This window comes from Mus caroli, chromosome 11 (assembly GCF_900094665.2).
Source record: "Mus caroli chromosome 11, CAROLI_EIJ_v1.1, whole genome shotgun sequence".
In the NCBI taxonomy this organism is placed as follows: Eukaryota; Metazoa; Chordata; class Mammalia; order Rodentia; family Muridae; genus Mus; species Mus caroli.
This window is the reverse complement of record NC_034580.1, coordinates 74,597,660-74,618,934: the sequence shown is the minus strand read 5'-3', so window position 1 is coordinate 74,618,934 and position 21,275 is coordinate 74,597,660. Positions and strand designations below refer to the sequence as shown.

At 51.8% G+C, this 21,275-nt stretch overlaps 1 protein-coding gene across 4 annotated transcripts in view; it reads right to left on the bottom strand.

Annotated features, from left to right (window-relative positions):
* Positions 1 to 21,275, bottom strand: part of Rab11fip4 (RAB11 family interacting protein 4) — a 106,553-nt gene that overhangs the window by 32,273 nt on the left and 53,005 nt on the right. Inside the window, exon 1 of one of the 4 annotated variants that reach the window (XM_021176629.2) lies at positions 5,008 to 5,302. The exons of the other annotated variants lie outside the window; for them this stretch is intronic. Coding sequence (XP_021032288.1) covers positions 5,008 to 5,037 — 30 coding nt within the window. The 5' untranslated portion in view covers positions 5,038 to 5,302. Of the gene's footprint in view, positions 1 to 5,007; positions 5,303 to 21,275 lie in introns of those variants that run through there. 4 annotated transcript variants of the gene reach the window in all.

Sequence of the window (21,275 nt, the reverse complement as noted above, 5' to 3'; positions counted from 1 at the left end):
GATCTGAAATGCCAGCACAAGTGCCCTTCGGGTTTACATACTGTGGGGTCATGCATAGGGTGTGCCCGGAGGCAGCACTTTTGTTCTTGTGCAGCAGATGAGGACGCCAAGGTACAGAATTAAACAGTCTACCTCAAGCAGCGAGTGGTGGAGCCGAGAGCCAGGTCTATGCTCAGATGTTTTCAAGCTCCCAAACCTATCTTTCTACCTTAAGAAAACAGGCCCTGGGATCTGGCTGTGTGAGGAACAGGGACTTCCCGGTGGTTGACACAGGCTTTTTCTCTCAGGGGAAACCAGTGAACAGAAACAAAGGAACAACTTCTACACTCTCCCATCTGAACACAGGGACTTAAGTTGAAAGCCAAAAGAACACATACACACACACACATACACACACACCCTACCTTTGGCTCTCATCTCTTTCCTCTCTAGCTAGCTGAGGTATGATGTATGGGTTCTCTTTTTACGACACCAGGCTTATAGGAGAAAGCCTGAGCCTGGCATAGTGACATATTCCTATGTGTCTATGTGATTCTAGAACTGGGGAGGCAGAGACAGGAGGATGTCTGTGAGTTCCACACCAGCCTAGATCACACATTGATTGCCAGGCCCTAAAGGACTACATAGTGAGACCTTACTTTTTTTTTTTTAACGCCCCCCCTCCCCCGGTTTTCATTTTTGAAGAGGTAGGGGGGCTAGAGAGGTGGCTCAGAGGTTCAGAGTGTGTGTCTGCTCTTCTGGTGGACCTGGGCTTGGATTACTAGCACCCATGTGAGCAGCTCTCAGCTGCCTACAAGCTTCGATGGGGATCCAATTCCTCCGCCTCGGCCAGTGCTTTCACTCAGGTGTGCATGAGTATACACACACACACACACACAATCTCTGTCTTCATTTAAATAATGTTAACATAGTTGGAAAAGAACTCATTTGTCTGAGAAGACAAAACTGGTTGAATCACTTACAACTCTGACCAAGGTAGACACTCCTTCCTCTTTGTTAAAGGAGTCAAGCAGCAGGGCTGGACATGCTGCCATTACTAGAACCCACTGCTGGACAAGGCTGAGACTGGAGGTCACCCGGACAACTATGGCACTGGCCTTTCAGTCGACTTTTCCAGGATACACACATCCCCGGCTGTTGCTTTTGCCACTCATCCTAGTCTCAGGTCACGGTAAAATCAAGGAAGGGATCAACAGGCTCCCCAGGTACCCAGGAAGGTTCTGAGAGTCCGTGTCACAACTCCCTAAGAGTCTGACTTCGTAGGAGCCCAAGTAAGGTCCTTCAGTTCTAATGGGCCCATGTGAACTGGCCGATGCTAAATTCCATTTAATTAGCAGTAGCTGGATGAGGCCCTAGGTGCCTAGGTAAGGACTGCCAGGTGCAGTCAGACAGCTGGCATGAGAAAATGAGACCCCCAAGCTCAGGCTTTGGAGGGCATATTCTCCACAACCTGCTGCCCACTGGAGCCTCTGGAGCAACGCTGCTTTGAAATGAGGCCAAGCTGAAAGCTGCCAACAGTCTTGCCCAGGAGAAATAGCCACCAACTCATTCCAGCCTGAGAACGCAATGGCACCCTAACTCTTGGTCACAAACCATCCTGGGTCAGTGGAAGGGGAGAGGTGTCTAAGACACACACTTTGAACCCCAGAAAGAGATGAACCCCAAAGCTGCTGCCCAGGTATGTGAAGGCCTCTTCAGGATCCTTAAGGGACTGGTGTCCTGAATTAAGAGGCCAACTGCCCACAGCAGACAAGTGGAGGGACGTCTAGCCCCCTGAGGCCAAGGAAGATCTGCAGACAGATGGGAGCCAGTGAGCGTGTGGGCTACAGAGTGGGTCTTATAGTTGGTCTCGCTCCACTCGACAGGAGCTGACCAGTATGAATAATGAGACCAGTTCCAAGCACAACTCTAAGACCCAGCTACCAGCGTGTCACCAGCAAGGCTTTTACTAGTTCCAGTTCTGTGGTGGAGAACACACCCACGCAGAGTCACGTGGACAGGCTTATCTGACCAGTCCCAGGTTGAGGTCAGGAAGCTGACAGCAGACTCAGTCACACAGACGTCTTTTCTCTGAGAGATACCATTTACCCCTGAAAACCAAGGACTCCAAGACAGCAGGGTCACGTACTGCGACTAGGGCAGATTTCTAGCCGCACCCCAGCTGTCTGACAGCAGCAGGATCCCTCCGTCTCTCAGAGCTTATTCCCTTGGTCTGTCTCCAGGCACAGCTAAACCCCGCAGTCCTGCTGGACACACCACATTAGACACAGGGCCCACCTCAGGAACGTTACAGTCACTGTTCCTGCCGCCTGTTACTCTTCCGTCGAGGTTTCCCTTCTCAGTAGACTTCTCTGGCCGATGGTTAAAACCCAGCAGCCCTCTGTTCATCCTGCCTGTTTCCCACCCCATCTTACTGGATGTCTAACTCCTGGCTAGTCTGCCTCATTCCCACAACGCAGCTCCAGGAAGCAAGGACTCACATGCATCTCACTCACTGCCTCCGCCAACACTGAGCACAGGAACCTAAGTTTCTATGCAGTGAACGAGTGAAGCAGCATGTGCCTGCCTTGTGCCAGGCAATATGAGCTGACAGGAACGGCAAAAGCACAATGCCCTGCAATGCCACCTGACAGAGGAGGAGACAAGGTGCCATCCAGGAAAGCAGATCACGGTGACTGACGAAACACCAGGCAGGCATGCCAAACCATACGCCCAGCTGGTTGGAGCAGGATCCCCATGATTCTAGCAACGACACCAGAATGGTCTTCCTCATGTCATGACCAGTGATTTGACACCATAAAGAACTAGTTACTGAGCCGTGAGCTAGCAGAACTGACCCAGAGAAAACAGAGCGACACCCCAGGGTCCTGTGTACCTGGTGAGGCCTGGGCGCGAGACCCCACTAATGCCAGATGGTGAGACAGAACAATGAATCTTCCTACTTAAAACACAAGCCCTGTGCCGGGAGACAGCATAGGCCAGAGGGTGGATGGGAACTTTCTGTATAGGCTATTCCAACCCTAGAGATGCCTGCCTGTCTGATCTCACAGGAAACCNCCCCCCCCCCCGCCCCGTTCCAGTTCCCCCTGACCCTCCCCTAAAATAAATATACAGAAGTAATATCCTAAGATCCCTCAAGACAAGATTCGCTGTGGAGGAGCCATAGGCACAACAGGCTACCGAGAAGAACTTCCAGCCCCTAAAACAAGGCACCTAGCTATCACCACCAGGAAAGTGAGTGAACTGTGACAGCTCTAGAGAAAAGGCCTCCCAGGACAGCAAGACGCTGCAAGGGGCCAACTTGCTTTAGGCCTGGCACAGACAGACAGAAGGGGACCTCCTCCTGCCCCCATGCTGTTGCTCTGTGGAGCCCCAGAAAGGACAGCTCAAACCACTGGGGTCCTCCTAACCTCAGCCTTTCCTCCTTCCCCCAGCTAAAGCCCTGACCAAGGACAGGCTCCAGGCAGTCTGTCCCATAAGATCTCCCTCAGGGCAAAGGTCAAGACAGTCCAGCTTGCTTACCTGGCCTGGCCAGTAAACCATCCCTGCCCTGAAGCCCAGTCTTATCTCTCAGGTTTGCCTTGTCATTTACTCTGATCCCCACACCTAAATCCCAGAATCCCAAGGTCTGAAGTGGTTTCCACCAGGTAGCACAGCCAGCAAGCTGTGCTGCCTTCAGTCAGGCTCCAGCCACACATTCTTCACCAGCTTCCCCCAGGTCTATTGGCCACTGACCTCAAAGAACCAACATGAACTGGCCCAGGTATTCAAGGTAGCTGGGTGGTGTCAGATTATACCCTGGAACTCAAGGTCCTCTGGAGGGCAAGGATGTGTCCCACATATAAAGTTCTCTGGGTATTTAACCCTGCCTGCCTCTTGTGAGAGTCCGCTAAGCAGGTTAAAGTCTGGGTCAGTGCCACAATACCAGAAGCTGGGGCTGAACCGTGAGATCTCAGCTAGTGAAGGTGGGTGGAGGAGATGGCAGTGGTCTTTTGCAGTTGTAAAACCCTCCCCACTGAGACTCCTTTCCCTTGCAATAACAGACACCATCTTTCACCAGGGAAGGGCCCTGGAAACTGCCCCAGGGAATGTGGGAACCCAAGCAATCATCACCTGCCCCTTGCTCTGTTAAGAGAGACAGAGGCTTGGAGAGCATCAGGAACCAGTGCAAAGTGGGGCCCAATCCAAAATGACTAGAGCAGCAAGCACGAGGCAGGACCTCTGACCCCTCTGCTACTTTAAGGGGGAGGGGGAAGGGGTGCTATAAATCAGCCAGTAGAAAACTGGCGAGTCCTTCAAAGTTCAGCAACGAATCATTTCTAGCTCTTTTGGGGAAAAGCAAGACCAGAAGTGGGAGATGATACTGTCTAGGGCTGTATTGGTACCACGTTTACAGAGGCTTCCATGCTAGGCCCTGGGAAACACTTGTCGCAACGGAGAAGCAACTATGACAACAACTTACATTGAGGTGGACTGTGAGCTCTTACAGGACTCAAGGGCATAGGCTGGTGGCCTGCGCACACCTCCACCCATAGGAGCATCTTGCTGAGGGGAAGCAGGTCCTGTCTCAAATCCCTACACTACTAGGCTGGTTCTGTCTTCTAACCCCTCAGATGCCCCCGGAGAGGGGAACAGCAGGAAACTGGCTTCATGCAGTCGCCATCACCTACGGAAACAACTTCACCACTTACAGCTCCCTAGGGAAGCAGCCCAGCTAAGAGCAGGGCACTGATGGGGGCTGACAAGCTCTCTTCCCAGTCCCACCAGATCCCCCCTAAAACACTTCTGGAACAGCGCCACAGGGATCGCGGCCACCCTCCTCGGGCACCAAGTTGGTTCCGCTCATGCTCGCACCTGAGCGCGGGCCGAAGGCCCGGAGCAAGCAGAGGGGTCAGTGGTTTTGCGAAGGTACTCCGATCTCCCTGGCCAACACAGGGAGGGTGGAGGCGAATCCACCAACTTCCCACTCCTGGTGCAAGCTAGGTGCGTCCCGCGGTCGCCGCTTACCTGGCATCCGGGAGCCGGCGGGGAGCGCATCCCCCGACCGGCCGCAGGTCGGGCCGCTGCAGATGAACAAGAAGCCGGCCGCTGGTCGCGTCGGGTCGGGCGGGGTACGCGGGGACGAAGCCAGCACCGTGCTCAGAAAACAATCCGGGAGGCGCGCTGCTCCGCACCAGTTGAAGCCGCCGGTCCCGCCCCCGCCCGCACCCGTTGCCGGGAGACCCGCGTGGGCCGAAGGGGCTCTTTGTATCAAAGCTGCCGTGACATCACGAGGCGCCCAGGCTCCCGGGGCTCCGGCGGCCCGGCCTTGCACAGGGGGCGGGTCCTGAGGCTCAGAGGCCTGGGAACTCGAGCCGAGGGGGCGGGGCCCAGGTAGCCCCGCCCACCCAAGGTAAGGGGCAGGTGGCGGAGGCGGTGGCCGCCAATGGCCACACGGTCGGTGCCTCGGTGGGTGGAGCTTGTCTGAGCGTGCAGTTTACTGCCAGCAGGTCAAACACCAGAGTTTGGATGAAATTCTCCGGCCATCTCAATGCTATGTCCCTGTTTGATGTCACTACTCAAACTTAATATCTCAGTCCTGCGAGACTCAGGCAGCACTGTTCGGCTCAAACTCGTGAACTAAAAGCCTGCCCCAAACCACCACCAGCTGAAATCTGATTTGGAGTCCTACCCACAACCAAGCGAAAGCTATCCATAGCTAGCCCAGCACCAAGACACAAGTGGCAAGTATACAGGAAACAAGTACCAAGATAAGAACTGGAGAACTCAACAAAGAAAGAGTTCCATCAGGAACACCGTCTCCCTCTCAGGCTTTCACACCATTCAGGATTTAAATATGGCCGAAATGTTAGAATTCAAGCAAGACAGCAAATGTTAGGACCACAGTTTCCCTTCAGTTCGGTAGTGTTTTACATCACTCGGGAAAAGCCTGATTACCTTCCTGACTGGCCTCAAGCCGCGTTCTCATGTTCTTTATACACTACACTCTGACACAAATACTCGGGTATACTTAGGATGGACAAGGTGACTTCACATCACACACACACACTCTCACACACACATATACACACTCACACTCATACAGACTCACACTCATACACATCCACACACACACACACACCCCTACCTCTGCTGCTCTCTAGCTCAGCATTTCTCAACCTTTGGGCTGCAACCCCTTTGGAGTTGAGTGACCCTTTCACGGTGGTCACATTTCAGATATTTATAGTACAATTCCTAACAGTAGCAAAATTACAGTCATGAAGCAGCAATGAAAATAACGTTATGGTTGGGGGTCAGCACAGCATGATGAACTGTGTGTTAAAGGGTCACAATATCAAGGAGACTGAGAACCACTACTCTGGCCCTTTGCTCTCAACCTCTTTCTCACCTGCTGTGTGTGAGCAATAAATTTCCAACTACCTCTCTGCTTACCTGGTCAAAGCCCACTAGAGTTGCAGCTTTGCTTGGACAGCCTTAGCTAGAGGGGACCTCCTGGTGAATCCCATCTTGTAAGGCCTTCTCTGAATTTATGTCATGTAGTTTCTACATAACCTTTGGAACTGTGTACAGATGCCACAGACAGTTTCTCACACTGTCTCAGTCCAATCTCCATCCTAGCTAGTCAGGGTCAATGAACCATATCTTGGCTTTGGAGGACAGCAGAGCTGGGTTTGAGTCCTGCTTGCCAGCTCCTTGACTTGGGAGTTTCCATAAGATTTCTGAGACTCAGTCTGTAAGACGAGAACGCTACAGGCCATCTCCTGGGTTGCTGTGTGCCCTCTCATTGTGAGCACACTGAATGCTAAGCCCTAGGCAAAGGTCAGAGAGACTCTTAGGTGCTTGGCTCTGAGACCTGAACTCGGTGGTCTCTAGTGGTTTTGGCGTGGTTAAATCCAGGTGATCTATCTTGTTTTCTCCTCATCGGTTCCAAGGCCCATAATGTGAACTAGTCCAGGAAGTAGGACTTGAGGTAGTCATGACTTCCGGGTATCTGCAGTCATTTAAGCAAACCAGTGGGAAAAGTGAGACCTGATAACACCCTCCCCATCCCCAGCTCACACTAAGCCGGGGAAACCCAGGCTTTTAAAACACACTAGTCTGTGTAAGCACTTTTTTTCTGATTCCCCCTCTCCTCAGATGACATGTTTAAGAACTCCATAGAGTGGGTGGTGTCACTTTTGACTTTTGACTTTTCTCACAGGAAGTGGGTTAGGTTATTATCCTACAAGCCAAGTTGAACTGGATATGGTAGTTTATGGCAGTAACCCTAACAGAGTCAAGAGGCCAGGGGATTGCTATGAGTTTCAGGACAGTCTGTGCTACAAACTGAGACCTTTTTCTCAACAAAAATAGCCAAAAGGCAAAGCGATAGGTGTGCGCAGATGCAGTACCACCAGGAAGTTGCCCAATGTGCTGAGGCTTCAGTTTCTTCCTCTATAAAATAGAAATAAGACGCTTCCTCTTTCAGGTGTGGGGTGTGGGTGAGACAGTGAGGTACCTGTGCAGACCAGGCCTGTCACACCATAGCATCCCTGCAAGGGATCCCTTAACCCCAGCACTCGACAGCTGTCTAACTCAGTGTAGGCCCCAGAGCCAAGGCCATGGCAAAAAGACCCTGCAATTAATTCATCTACTCAGTTGAGAGAACAGTGATTGGCATTTTAGGATTTAGAGGTAACAGTGATGGGCATCTTAGATTAGACCCCCGATTTACAAAGAATTTTTTTTTTTCCAAGACATGGTTTCTCTGTATAGACCTGGCTGTCCTGGAAAACAATCTGTAGACCAGGCTGGTTTTGAACTCAGATATCCACCTGCCTCTGCTTCCATAGTGCTGAGATTAAAGGTGTGCACCTGGCAATCTTAATCGTTGGGAATTAAATTAAATTGTGGAAACATTTTTAAATGTTGGGAAGAGGCCGGGCAGTGGTGGTGCACGCCTTTAATCCCAACACTTGGGAGGCAGAGGCAGGCGGATTTCTGAGTTCGAGGACAACCAGGGGAACACAGAGATACCCTGTCTCGAAAAACAAAACAAAACAAAAAAACAACAAAAATAAATGTTGGGAAGAACAACAACAATATATATGTATATATATATATATATATATATATATATATATATATATATATACATATATATATATACACACACACATATACACATAAATATATACTTAGCACAGAATCTGAGAGAAAGCAGGCACTCAGAAAATAGAAGTCATTACTAAACTATATGAAGGGTTAATAACGAGAAAGCTTCAGGCTGCCTGAGAAACTCCCTGCAGAAAGATTGAGCCTCTCCCTGGGCAGTTAGGAGCAGGGTCTGGACTAGGACTCAACATGCCAGGAGAACTCCTGGTACAGATGCCAATGTGATAAGGACCTCTGCCAACATTTGCAACCTTGGGAAAGCAGAAAATAGGTCTATGGACAAGAATCTTCCCGCTCCAGAATTCCTTTTTTTTCCCCCCTATAAAACCCAAGCCTCTTACACTCTTGTGCATAGTCTCCATTCCACTCCCTGATTGTTCTGATTAAAGAACAATTCTGCTCCTGTAGAGTTTCTTCACCTCTGCTGAGCCCTATCTATACTGTGGATACAATATTTTCATGGCTAAGGGTCAAGTGGAGAGCAGGGAGGAACTGAAAGCCTTGGGGAGGAATCTTCCCGTAGACTTCCCGGAGAGGCCTGCCACCTGCCAGTGGGGTTCAGAGGAGAAGCAGTGACGTTGAGGTGGAGGCGCTGACTGGCTCCAGTGGCTTTAAGGACTGAACAACATGTGGGGACCCGAGAGTTAGGGCAAATCTCTGTGCCCCTGGTTCAGATGGGGGTAAAGGCTGTGGAGCTCTGTGGAAGTCCATCACTTGGGCGGTAGAGGCAGTAGGATAAAGAGTTCAAGGCCACTTTTAGCTAGACAGTGAGTGTAAAGCCAGCTGGGGCCACCCTGTACCCTAACTCAAAAAAAAAAAAAAAAAACATAAAGAAAACTATAGCAAAACAACTCACAATAGCAAAACACCTAAAATGTATGAGGCAGAGGCTTGGGGTCTCTGGGAGTTCAAGGCTAGTCTGGTTTATGTAGGAATTCTAGGCCAGCCATGACACTGTCTCAAATGAAGGTTGAAAGAGTTAGTAGAAAAGAGCTGGGTATGTGGCACCACTGGAGACATCTTGTCTAGCATGCCCAAAGCCCCTGGGTTTAATACCCAGCACTGTACAAAGAAAGCACCCAAGAATGAGTTAGCAGGAAATATTGTTCTGCCCTTGCCCTTGAGGCTGGGGACATCAGGTGTCTTTCGTTAGCATTCCTTAGTCTCTTAGGTATGGGTGTGTTTTACACATTGTGACATCAAACGGTATTTAGGTAGGAAACTGGATAAACAGTTCATGTACTCTCTGTTCATGTACCTCAGAGATAACCAGGACTAGTCTCAAAACCACACAGCGTTTGTCTATTAAGCAGGCCCTGATGCTACCTGCCAGTGGAGCCCGATCTTCCTGCTCTGTTGGATGGGAGACGGGCAGAGGCGGCGAGTGGCAGGGAGTTAGTTGCTGTTTTTACCTTGTTAGCCCAGTGGCTTGAGTCTCCTAAGGAACCTGACTTGCTTTTTGAGGAGAAAAAAAAAAAAAAAAAAAACAACATTCAAAACAAACCCTCTTCCAGAGAATGTATCCAAGAATAACTTTCAGATGGCCCAGCCACTCTGAAAGATTGATTCTTCCTGTCATAGGACTGACTTTCCTGCGGGTGTGGGTACACCATACTCCCATGAAGTTGGATGACAGAGTTGGTAGAAGCTGACAGAGAAAAGTGTCAGCAAGCAAAACCCCTGCCCTCCAAAACTGCAGGGTCATTTGGGTGGCGTAGGTGGGAACGGGCAAAACCCCTGCCCTCCAAAACCGCAGGGTCATTTGGGTGGTGTAGGTGGGAACGGGCAGTTATTAGGTGAGTCCACCCCTCCTGACTTATAATGATGTTTCTTCCCACTGCCAGCACCCAGTGACTCACTCGCCCAACCTCGGATGCAGAAAAGGAGCCATTCGTCGGTGTTAGCGTTACCCAAGCTTACCGACCTGTGTGAGTGAGCCGACCACAGCTGTGGGCTAACAGCAAATAGAAAACCGCCACCTAAGTCTGGCCCCAGGGGTCTCAAACTGGGTTCTTTGAACACCCCCTGGGTTCTGTGGAGACCCTGCCTGAGATGAAAGCTCCAGGCAGCTGATAAGACTGAGAGAAGTCCCATGGGTAAGAGCGCATGCTACTCCCGTAGAAGACCTAGTTCAGTTCCCAGCACCTACGTCAGGAAGTTTACAACTCTCTGTAACTCCGGATCCAGGGGATCTCATGTCCTCTTCTAAAGTCTGAGGGCATGTGAGCTCACATGTACACACACACACAGTAAAGAAAAGCCAGGTGGTGATGGTTCACGCCTTTGATCCCAGTACCTGGGAGGCAGAGTCAGGCAGATCTCTGTGAGTTTGAGGCCAGTCTGCTCTACAGAGAGGTCTAAGACAGCCAAGACTACACAGAGAAACCTTAGCTGGAAAAAACAAATAGAACATACTCCACAAAGTTGCCTCTGACATCTATTTACCACCCAGCATCGGGCACATACTTGCAGAGATAACAAACAAACAAATGACCAACAAGATAGCTCGTTCAGTAAGGTCACTTGCCAGCTGCCACTAAGCCTGATGGCCTGAGTTCAACGCTTGGATCTGACATGATGGTCTCCTAAAGACTGTCCTCTGATCCCCACACACAATAAATAAGTATAATAAAAAGATCTTTTTAAAAAAAATATTTTTGAGACAGAGTCTCTCTACATAGCCCTGGCTGTCCTGGAACTCACTCTGTAGATCAGGTTGGCCTCAAACTCAACGAGATCTACCTGCCTCTGCCTCTCGAGTGCTGGGATTGAAGGTGTGTACAGCCACACCTGGCTAAAACATTTCTTAAGATTAAAAAATTTAAGAGTTTCCCTATGTCTACTTAGCATATGGTCTTCTATGTGAGGCCACATTTACAACTTCTCCAGTGTTACCACACCCAAAAGCAGCTCCAAGTCAGGAATGGCTTCACTCCTTCCTGCTGTCCAGTCTACCTGTGACAGGCAGGATCTTAGCCAGGCTCCTCCTCCCCCTCCAGTCCAGTTCTCTCCAAGATAGACATCAGTCATTAACTAGAACTGTCAATATCAGTCACACTGGGTCACATGAGTGGGTTGCTTCTGTCAACACATACACCCTGGGCATGACAACTCCTGTTCAATACGGTGTCACTGTGCAGCAAAGCCTGCTGGGAGTGCACCACATGCTCTTCTTGTCCTTTGTCACCTCTCTTCAGAGTTTCCTAGAGTACACACTTAGAAAGTGTCAGCTGACTTAAGTCTCAGTTTCCAGTCTCAGAACACAGTGGATGGATGTATCATAATAGTATAGTGGTCCAGGAAAGGAAGAGAGGTACAAGCAGGCAGGCAGGAGCCTAAGTGTCAGTCACCCCAAGTGATCTGTCACTCCAAAGGAAAGTCACGTCCGATCACCTACTCAGGAAACCCGGAAGCCCCTGGAAGCCTGAGCCCTTCCTCTCAAGCAGGTTTGTGCCATGGACTGCACAGCATCTTCCTGGGAAGTGGAGCCAAGCATCTTCCCGGGAAGCAGGACCTCTCCTCTTTCCCACTCCCATCCCTTTGATTGGCTTTCCCGGATCTACAAGCCTCTCCTGAAAAGCTGATGCTGGACAGCATAGGCGAGGACTCCTCCACCTCCACACCCTGTGCTACACCAGGAATGGATCCTGCAATAAGCATCTCTCCTCTGCAGGCAGCATCAGGGCCTCAGGCCAGCTCCTTCCTAATACCTGGCTGGATCCTATGCAAATTGTGTGCAGATTGGGGTGGTACCAGGTCTTCAGGGTACACAGCTCCATTTTCTCTCTTCCTCCTTCTGCTTCTCCCTCCTCCTCCTTTTTGAGGCAGGGATTCACTTTGTAATTCTAGCTAGCCTAGAAGCTCGATATATAGATGAGACAGAGTTAACCCTCACACACACACAGAGAACTGCCTGTTTCTGCCTCCTGAGATTAGAGGCACACACCACCACCCTGGGCCTATAGCTCCAGTGCCTACAGGAGTGAGTTTTCTTAGTCATTTAAACCTGACAGGAGGGGATGATGGTGAGAAAAGCCATGTTTCCTCTTTGACACACACCTTTGAGTCATGCAGTCACCCAAGAAGAGGCGCCTGGGGAAGGGAAAGGAACAGGGGTTCTTTTGATTCAGAGCTGGGAGGACTAGGAGGGAAGTTCCTTTCCCTTCCATTGGTGACAGCAGGTAGCTGCTCACCACACCCAGGACAGTGTAAATACTTCTCTCTCCAGACTTTCCCCTAGACTAGGGCAGTCAGGATAGGTCACCCCACCCAGATCGATTACTGCCAACTTAGAGAGCCTTCAGAATGGCTGGTAAGACAGCGGTTCCTGCCCTGCTCGGCTTGCTGACTCTCTCAGAACCCACAACTGTCTACAGGCGGCTTACCGTTGGCAAGCGGCAGTGTGAAGCCAGGTGCCCGTGACCCTGGGTATAAACTGTTCAGGTGAGCGGGAAAGCCGTAGCAGCTGCCCTGCTTGAAGGCTCGCTGACAGCAATGGGCGTGACCACATGGTCATGGCCGAAGGTACCACTTGTTCCAGTACTCCTTCCTAATGGGTGAAGACATGCTTTGTGCCAGATGCTGTTGTGGGTCTTGTGGGTATAGGGTCTTTGTGAGCAGTACAAAGTCTTGGCTGGGTGCTGTGGAACTGGCAGTATCAGGGTAGTCGCTGATAAGCAAGCATGGGTTCCGAAGAAAATGATGATGGCTTGCCAGGGCCCGCACTGAATGCCAGGGCCAGGGCTAGCTCAAAAACAGTAACAGCAAAACCCAGCACATATTGGAATGAGAGGGGGAGGAGGAGCGAAGAGGGAGGGATAGAGAGGCACTAGGGTGTGAAGACTTATCAGCTCCAGGATTCAAGCAACGATCTCTGCATCTGGAAATGGTCACAGTATACCTGCTTGCTACCTGGAAAGCTGTCTGTCACTCCGCCAACATCAGGGGCTGTCTGTCGCTAGCCTCTTTCCCACCAGCTACAATTCTGGCAGAGACCAGGTTTCTACACCTCAGGCTTCACTTTCAAGCCCCCTGCCTCTCATCATCACAGCCACCACAGGGCCAGGGCCGGGCATGCAGCTCCTCAGGGACCCTCTCCATGCGCCACCACGGGGTGTTGGGTTTGGGAAGCAACGGTGAGCAGTCCCCAGGCCTGGTTCAGTTGCACAACAGCCCGGGGCACACGAGTGTAACTTCCCCTCACTAAGAGCCTCAAAGGGCTGAAGTGTGGCTTAGGACAGAGTACTTCCCTAGCATGTGCAAGGCCCTGGCTTCAATCTCCAGTTTTCCAGAACAGAGGGGGTGGGGTGGGGGGATGAACTGTCCCAAAAGGGGTGGCAGTTTAAGTGGGAAATTGAAGCCTACATTAAAACAACAACAACAACAACAAAAGCCTCGCCTATAATCACAGAGTGTAGTAGAGACAAGTAGGAGCAAACTGGGAATACTGTTTTATTATCAAACATGCGGTCCTTTCCGGCTATTAGGAAAACTCCCGTTTCTCCTGTAAAACTCTACCACAGTGTGACCTCCGGTTAAATATTCCCTTGTCTTGTCAAAGTGACAGTGATCCCTATGCTTTAAGAATAAGAACTGCCGCTGTGAGGAACTGTCCTTTCTTTAGGCCCCCCCACCAGGTTGCTATTTCTGAGGTGCAGGGACATTGTCCCCGGTTGTCTTTCAACTCCTTATGTGTCAGGCATACAGCAGGCTGAGGATCACACACATACCATGAAGGGCAGAGAGCCTGCCGGGTGTGGGTTAGCGGAGCCTTTGGGGGAGTTCCTAAGACTCTGTTGGCTTTCTGAGATGAGGTCTTGCTGTGGAGCCCAGGCTGGCTATGATGACTCTGATATCTCTGCTTCCTCGGTGAAGGCATTCGACAGACACCATGCTCAGCTCTGAGACATACATTTGAAGAGAGATAGTGAGGGTATCAAAGAGGCCTCCTTCAAGACACATCATCTTATCCTAGAACAGATCTGAGGAGACCCCCTCTGCTCCGTGGAGTCTGCGCCCTAAGAAATGATCATTTCCTATGTGTGTGTGTGTTGATTTTTTTTTTATTGTTTTCCAAAATAGGGTTTCTCTGTGTCGTTTCAACTGGCTTGGAACTTGCTCTGTAGCCCAGGCTGGCCTCCAATCACAGAGATCACTAGCCTCTGCCTCCCAAGTGCTGGAATCAAGGTGCGCACCACCACACCCAGCCTCCTGCAGCTGATTCTTAACAAGAACCATCAATGATTGACGATCTGTTGTGTGCCTCCCTCACCATGCTGCTCACATTCACCAGCCACACAGCTGCCGCGGTAGGACCCATACTACAGAAGGGGAATAAAGGAGTGACCAGCCTGGGTCAGAGCTGAGACTCACCTCAGGTCTACCTGGGCCAGGAAGCGGCTCCCTCCGCTCTCCGTCAGCTGTCCAGAGGTGACCACTGTCCAGCACGGTCACTTCTTACCAGGTGTCTTGGGGATTCACCCACATGTGCCTCAGCTCTGTCTGCCCTTAAGTCTTCCCAAGAGTTGCTGTGACACTCCTTAGTGTGCTCCTGTCCTTCCTAGTTCTCTGCCTCATTCGCAGCACAAATGAAGGCCTCTGCAAGGGACACTCCAGGGTGCTGGCCATTAGTCTCAGGAAACACACACACACCCCTACTTCTGGATATGGGTAGATGTAGACAGTGATTTTTCTGGTTAGGACACACTAAAAGGCTTATAATCCCACTTTGAAAGCAAACAAATCCCTCCAAATTGTCTCCCAAATCATCTCAGTGGAAAACACCCCCAAGCCGCAGCAGACACGTGATCTCAGCAGGCTTGCAGGCCCAGGACTCCAGGAGGGCCCACTGCCACCAGCTTACTTGGGCCTCCCTCCCCAGTCTATCCCTGGATAAACAGAAGGCCACAGCAGCAGATAGACCGGCTGGTTTCTCCTCTCAGCGCGCGCGCGCGCGCGTGCGCGCACACACACACACACACACACACACACACACACACACAGCTCTTTGTGGCTTCTCTGCCAGGGTTGGGCTCAGCAAAGGAAAACCAAAGGCGCCTGGCCTCGGGACACTGAGCCACTGTTCTTCCTACTTAAGGAGAAACCACAGCCCAGGGATGAAGGAGCTACTGTGTTCAGGTGGAAACTGGAGAGGCTGAGCCCAGAGAAGGCCAGTTGGGGGTTGCCCTACAAAGAGGCTGTTTTCAGGCCAGGTTTCCTGCTGTCTCAACTTAACCACAGGGCTGCACTCATAGGGTGAGGCCCCTGGCATCCATTCTGCTCAGGCTACAGCCCCAGCCGGCCTGCTGCTGGCCACCTGTACTTTAGTATCTCAGTGTGGGGTTCTAACCTGGACAGCAGGGTAGACAGCAGTCATTTCCCTGGATATTTTGTCTTTGATTGTGTGCTCTTTGGCTGTCTTCAGTCCTTTGTGGCTGAACCGTTTCTCCTGCTCATTTGTTTGTTCCTTGAGTCGGGGCCTCCTGCATTCCAGGCTGGTTTTAAATTGGATATGTAAATGGGTGATCCCAAACTTCCCTTATTCTCCTGCTTCCGTCTCTCGAGTGTCAGGGTTACAGGCATGCACTACCACGTCCGGTTTTATGCGGTACTAAAAATCAAACCCAAGAGCCTCATGCATGCGAGGCAAGCACTCTCCCACCGAGCTACACCCCCTGCCTGTTTCATTTTTATTATCATCATTCAGTTAAAACAGGGCTTTTAAATCCTGGCTCTCCTGCTGCAGCCCCCCAGAGCACTGAAGTTACAGGGATACACCACGGCATCCAGCCCCTTATCATTATTTGCAGCGGCTGCGTTCTCTATAAAGTCACCAGCAGCTCTGAGTCGGTGAATAATGACCCAGCATTCTTCAACACCTGAGCCCCTGGAGATACAGACTTCCCCCTGTGCCCACCTCTGCTCTAAATATGGCTCACCCTGTGCTTCAAAAGCCCTGTCCCTTCTTCCCTTGGGATGGGGAGAAGGGGGTGTATTCATACACTCATGCCTTGCCTGACCTTTGGCTTTAAATTCCATTGCATGTTGATACCCAGCCTGGACCTCTCTCCTGAGTTCCAGACCCCTGCACCCAGCCGCTTGAAGGAAGCCACCGGGGTGTCCTAGGCATCAGACCCTTGAAAGTACAAGAAAGGCAGGAGGCTGAGGGATTTCACCGGCTCTCACAGGACTCCAGAGTAGGGATGATCACCTCAGGTGGTCCCAAAACAAAGCACAGAGGTAGAAGCTTTGAATCCCTCTTGGCCAGCAATGGAAGGCAGGTGGCTCCAGGGGTAGCTGCAATTCCTTGGTGAGAAAGCCCGGGTGCCCCCTGGGGAGGGCCTGCTACAGCACACACTTCTGAAGGTAGGAGAATGAGGGGCTGGGGCCAACAGGGATCTGAATTCCTCCTTCTACTTCCTGGTAACATGGCCCCAATACTTGAGAGGCATCCAAAGGGAACATGTCTACAGACTTGATGCCGAGTCCCCCTCGCCCCCCGCCACTCGCTGTGTCCTTCAGCCCCATTCCCACTGCACTTAGCTAACCAGACATGCATTCACCCAGAGCTCACTGAGGGTGACCATCGCAGGGTGAGTCTCAGCCTATGGCCCCACAGCAGCAGGTCGTGTGTCTGCAGTCACCTGCTGTTACCATCCGAGATTAAAGACCCCAGCAGTCTCTAAAATGCCAAAAAGGGCTCTTCATGTGTGAGCATTAGCCCCATCTGGCCTCCTGGAGGCCTAGCACACAGCCAAGGGCCCCTATGGCTCAGGTCTCTGCCCAGCCGCCTTGCCCCCCGCCCCCCTCCCCGCCCCCGGGGTCTCCCAGGCCCCACTCTGAAGAGTGCAGCAGATTCTGAAACAGTCCATCAGCCAAGTTCCCTCTCACTCAGCAGAGCAGGCTCTGCCTTCACATCTTCTTAGCCTCACTGCCCTTAGGCTTAACTCATGTCACCTGTCACCTCCCAAGATGCCCTCCCTCTACAAGAGCAGCAACTGCTCTTCAGCACTAAGCCGGTTCACCAGCTCCCTTTAAAATAACTGTAAAGTCCTGTAGGTTAGAGGGATCATGCAGTGTTTTCTTTCCAGACAAAGCTTTATAATGGTTGTTGGCTTTCCAAGACCTAGTGTGACCACCATGCTTGCTCCTGGGACTCCCTCAACACCAGACCTGGCCCGAGGACTCTTCAGACATCCAAGATCTGCCCTGACCAGTGAAGCACTCACCCAAAGTCTGGACATCCAGCCCCCGACAAGGAAGTCTTTTCCTGCTTCAGGCTCAGCATCTAACCACTTGACTTTAACCCAAGTCCAGGCACAGCCTATAGGCTTTGTGGCCAACATGAATGCCAGATGAGGGGCTCTCTTCCTGGCCAGTGACAGACTGTGGGGATTTTGGTCTTTCTACCTAGTGCCTCATACTCCCAGCTATGAAATGGGAATAAAAGTACTTACCACACAAGGAGCATTTAGGGGCAGGCTCCCAACACATGGTGGTGGCCGGCATAGCCTCTATCCTCATGCTGCCCAGGCCACCTGCTAGGTTGGTCCTTCCTCATGGCAGATCAGAACAGCTACTATCAACTTCCCCTCTGCTGGGCCCGTGGGAACCTTCAGCAGAGGCTTGCTCCTTCCATACTGTTTGCTGGGCTTCCTACGTGGGCTCTCCCTGCTTGCTTTCAAGCTTCTAAACTCTTTTTATGGCCAGCGTGCATGCATGTCTCTTTGTGTGCACCTTCAGGCCTCCAAGGAAGGGAGCAATAGAACCTAAGGCCCCTTCCAAGGGGAAAGAAATGTGGGTGAGCCAGTATTCCAGGAGGGGGCTGTTGTTTAGGGCTATTGGACAGGTGGAAGTGGCTGCACCAGCATGCAGGGCCCGAGGACCACAGGAAGGCTGCCTGAGGTTGGGAGGCTGTTTCTGGACTCACAGTCAGCCAGCACTGCCCTCCCTGGTCCACCAGGCAGGGTGCAGCTAACTGCATTTGCAGTGCAACTTTTCCAAGCCTCAACTCCTAGACCTTCGAGAACTTGAGAGAGGCCCTGCCGGGGTGTGCACATGCAATACTAATACTTGATGCTGTGCCTTGCCTGCAAAGAGCTTCAGGCCCCACCTAACCTGGATGTAGCTGAGTATATACCATTCTCCCCATTTCACAGATTTAAAAAGCTGAGACTCTGAAAGATTGGCCCACCAGAGGACATGCAGGGTCAGGATGCTGGCCTGCCTGCCTGCACTGTGCACAGCCCTTCCAAATCCAGCAGAAGGTCAGCTGGATCGGGTCAGCATGAGGCTGCCCAAGGGCAGCTTTGCAGCTATGTGGGCTTCTGTGGAGATGGAGGGAGAACCTCTGATCAGAAGGGCCCCAAGTCCAGAGTCCCAAGCATTTGGCATCAGGATCCTGTTAGATCTGAGCCCGACTCCTACCCCAGGTGCCCTGCTGCTCTTCCAGTTTCTGAAGGCACCATGCCACGAAAGGCACCAGCTCACCCTAAATAAACCTGCTTTCTGTCGCCTTCCCCATCCTGGGCCCCTCTTTCGGGGCCCCATGGCCCGATCCGTGTCTAAGAATACCAGGCTAGGGCAAACAAGAGCTGGCACGCTCGCCTTGGGGACAGGCTCTCCCTTGACTGTTTTGCAAAGGGCCAGTTTTGGCGGCCCAGGCATTCAGTTCCCTTCATTAGAATGGGCCCCGAGCTGGCAGCCACTGACCTCTGGACCCACTCCATCAGAGCAGGGATGAAAGCAGAGAGAAAGGTCCCCAAGGACCTGCCCTTGCCCAGCAGCTGGGACAGAGATCTGAGTGGGAAGTGGGTGCAACGCTGGACACTCCACAGGCAACCAAAGAGACAGGACACAAAGCCCTTTCTGAGGGCCATCGGGGACAGGCTCACAAAGGTGGCCCTCAAGCAAATGCAGCATGAGAACCAGTCAAGAGGCGAGAATCAAGGCAAGGAGAAAGTGAGACCCGAGGAACAGCAGCTTTTCTGGAACACTTGGGAGCAGAGGCAAAAACAAGAATAGGATCCTGATGGCACCCACCCAGTGCCAGACAGAGGGTGAGGTTCACGCGGCCCAGACCAAAGGCAAAGATTCCAAGTGTGCATTCTTCCAGAAACTGGGGAGGTTCTGTGAGCTGATGCACATTAGCATAACAAACGCCGAGCTTTCTAGACTGAGGGCGCTTTGCCTGGGGCCTCACGTCCCTGAGGGGACATTCAGACCCTGGGGAAGCAGAGGGTTGCTGCTCCCTCTCTCGGGCCACCTGTTTTCTCTAGACATCTCCTGACTGGCTAATGGGATTGGAATTTATCAGAAACTACAGTGTGTGTGTGGCCAGAGAGAGCAGAGTGTGGAGGGGTCTTTCAAAGTCAAGCTGTATGGAACCGACCACCAGCTGAGCTGCGGCTGGCCAGCAGAGGATTGACTGTGATAGCACACACACACACACACACACACACACACACACACACACACACCACACCACACACCACACACCACACACTCACACACAGCTGGCCAACCTCACCATTCGGTGGCTGGGTAACCTTGGGAAAATCTCTTCACCTCCCTCAACATCACTTTCAACCTCAACAATGCGCTCAAACAGGCAGGTGTGGTCCTAGCAACTCAGGAGGTTGAGGCAATTCAAGGCTAGCCTGGGCTACAGAGAGAGCAGAACCTGTCTCAGAACACCAAAATAAATAGATAAATGTATTTATTTTTAATTATCGTTTTAGAGGTTGGGAGGTGACTCAGCAGGTTGAGGACACTTGCTCTTGCAGGGGTCCTGTGTTTGATTCCCAGAGCCTATATGGTAGCTCACAAAGTGCTGTAACTCCAGTGCCAGGGAACCCTGACACCCTCCTCTGGGCTCCACAAGCACAGCAAACACACGTGGTGCACACACATGCAGGCAAAACACCCATACATAAAATAGAAGGTTTTTTTTTTTTTTAAATTAAAGTTTTACAATAAGTATCTCAGGTTAGCCTCGAACTGCTGACCCCCCTGCCGCTCCCTCTCTAGCCCTCTGAATGCACCAGGCCTGGTTTATATCATGCCGGGGAATCAAACTGGGGGGTTCATGAATGCTAAGTGAGCTCTCCGCCAACTGAGTTACATCCCGACTGCTCACCTTTGAGATGATACTTTCTGTGAGCTGGATTTCTAACATAAGCACTGTCTTTACAACCTGCCTAACAGCACAGGAGGGAGGCTGTCTCACCCTCATCCTGCAGGTGAGAAAACAGAAGTCACAGAACACGAGGCAGCAGACAAAGATGTGGACTGTGAACCAGGTGGCCTAACTGTGACTTGGGACCATTGCTGCCTGCTCCCCCAGGACTGTCGGTGCTTCTGAGACCGAAAGCCGACTGACTGGTCAGAGCTGGGAGCCCTGGGAGGTGAACTGGCACAGGAGAAAGTCAGCCTGGGGTTGGGGTAGGAAAGTGTCCACAGCTCCCAGCAGTGTGTAGACCTGTGGTTGGTCCAGAGAACTTGTTAGGATTCTCATTCTCAGATCTACCCAGGACTGGCGGGAGGTAGGAGTGAATGTGGCCTGCAATCTGCACTTGGTCAGCTGACTCTGGCCAGGGTGTGAGGTCCATGGCGTGCTGCTCTCAATGCTGCCCTTACCACAGCTGTCACAGGGCCAGGGGAAGACCCCTGATCTAGAGCAGAGCTGAAGGGAGCAACCTTGAAGGAGTTGAGTCTACAACCTCCGTTTCCCTCAGAGATGAAAGTGTAGCCAGCCACTGCCCCATTCCCAGGGCCTGGCTGTGAATAATACCCCGTCATCTCTGTTCCCCGTGGCAAGCAGCAGTATGATACTGCCCTTTGATTACAGGCTCCAGAGGCGGGAATAAAAATAAACCAACCCTGACGGCAGCAGCTGCCCCGTCAGGAGTGGGCCCGCTCAGTGGGAAGGCTGCCACCAGCTGTGGCTGGCAAAGTTATCTGGTCCTCTACACTGGCAGCACAGGACACAGGGCTCCTCCTAGCCACAGTCACACACATGGAGGGACAGTGGGATAGCCGCCAGGCTGGGGGATCTAGCAAGGGAACCAGGGAAGGGAGAGTGCAGAGAATGTTGCTCTTCCAGGCAGCCGAGAACCTCAGGC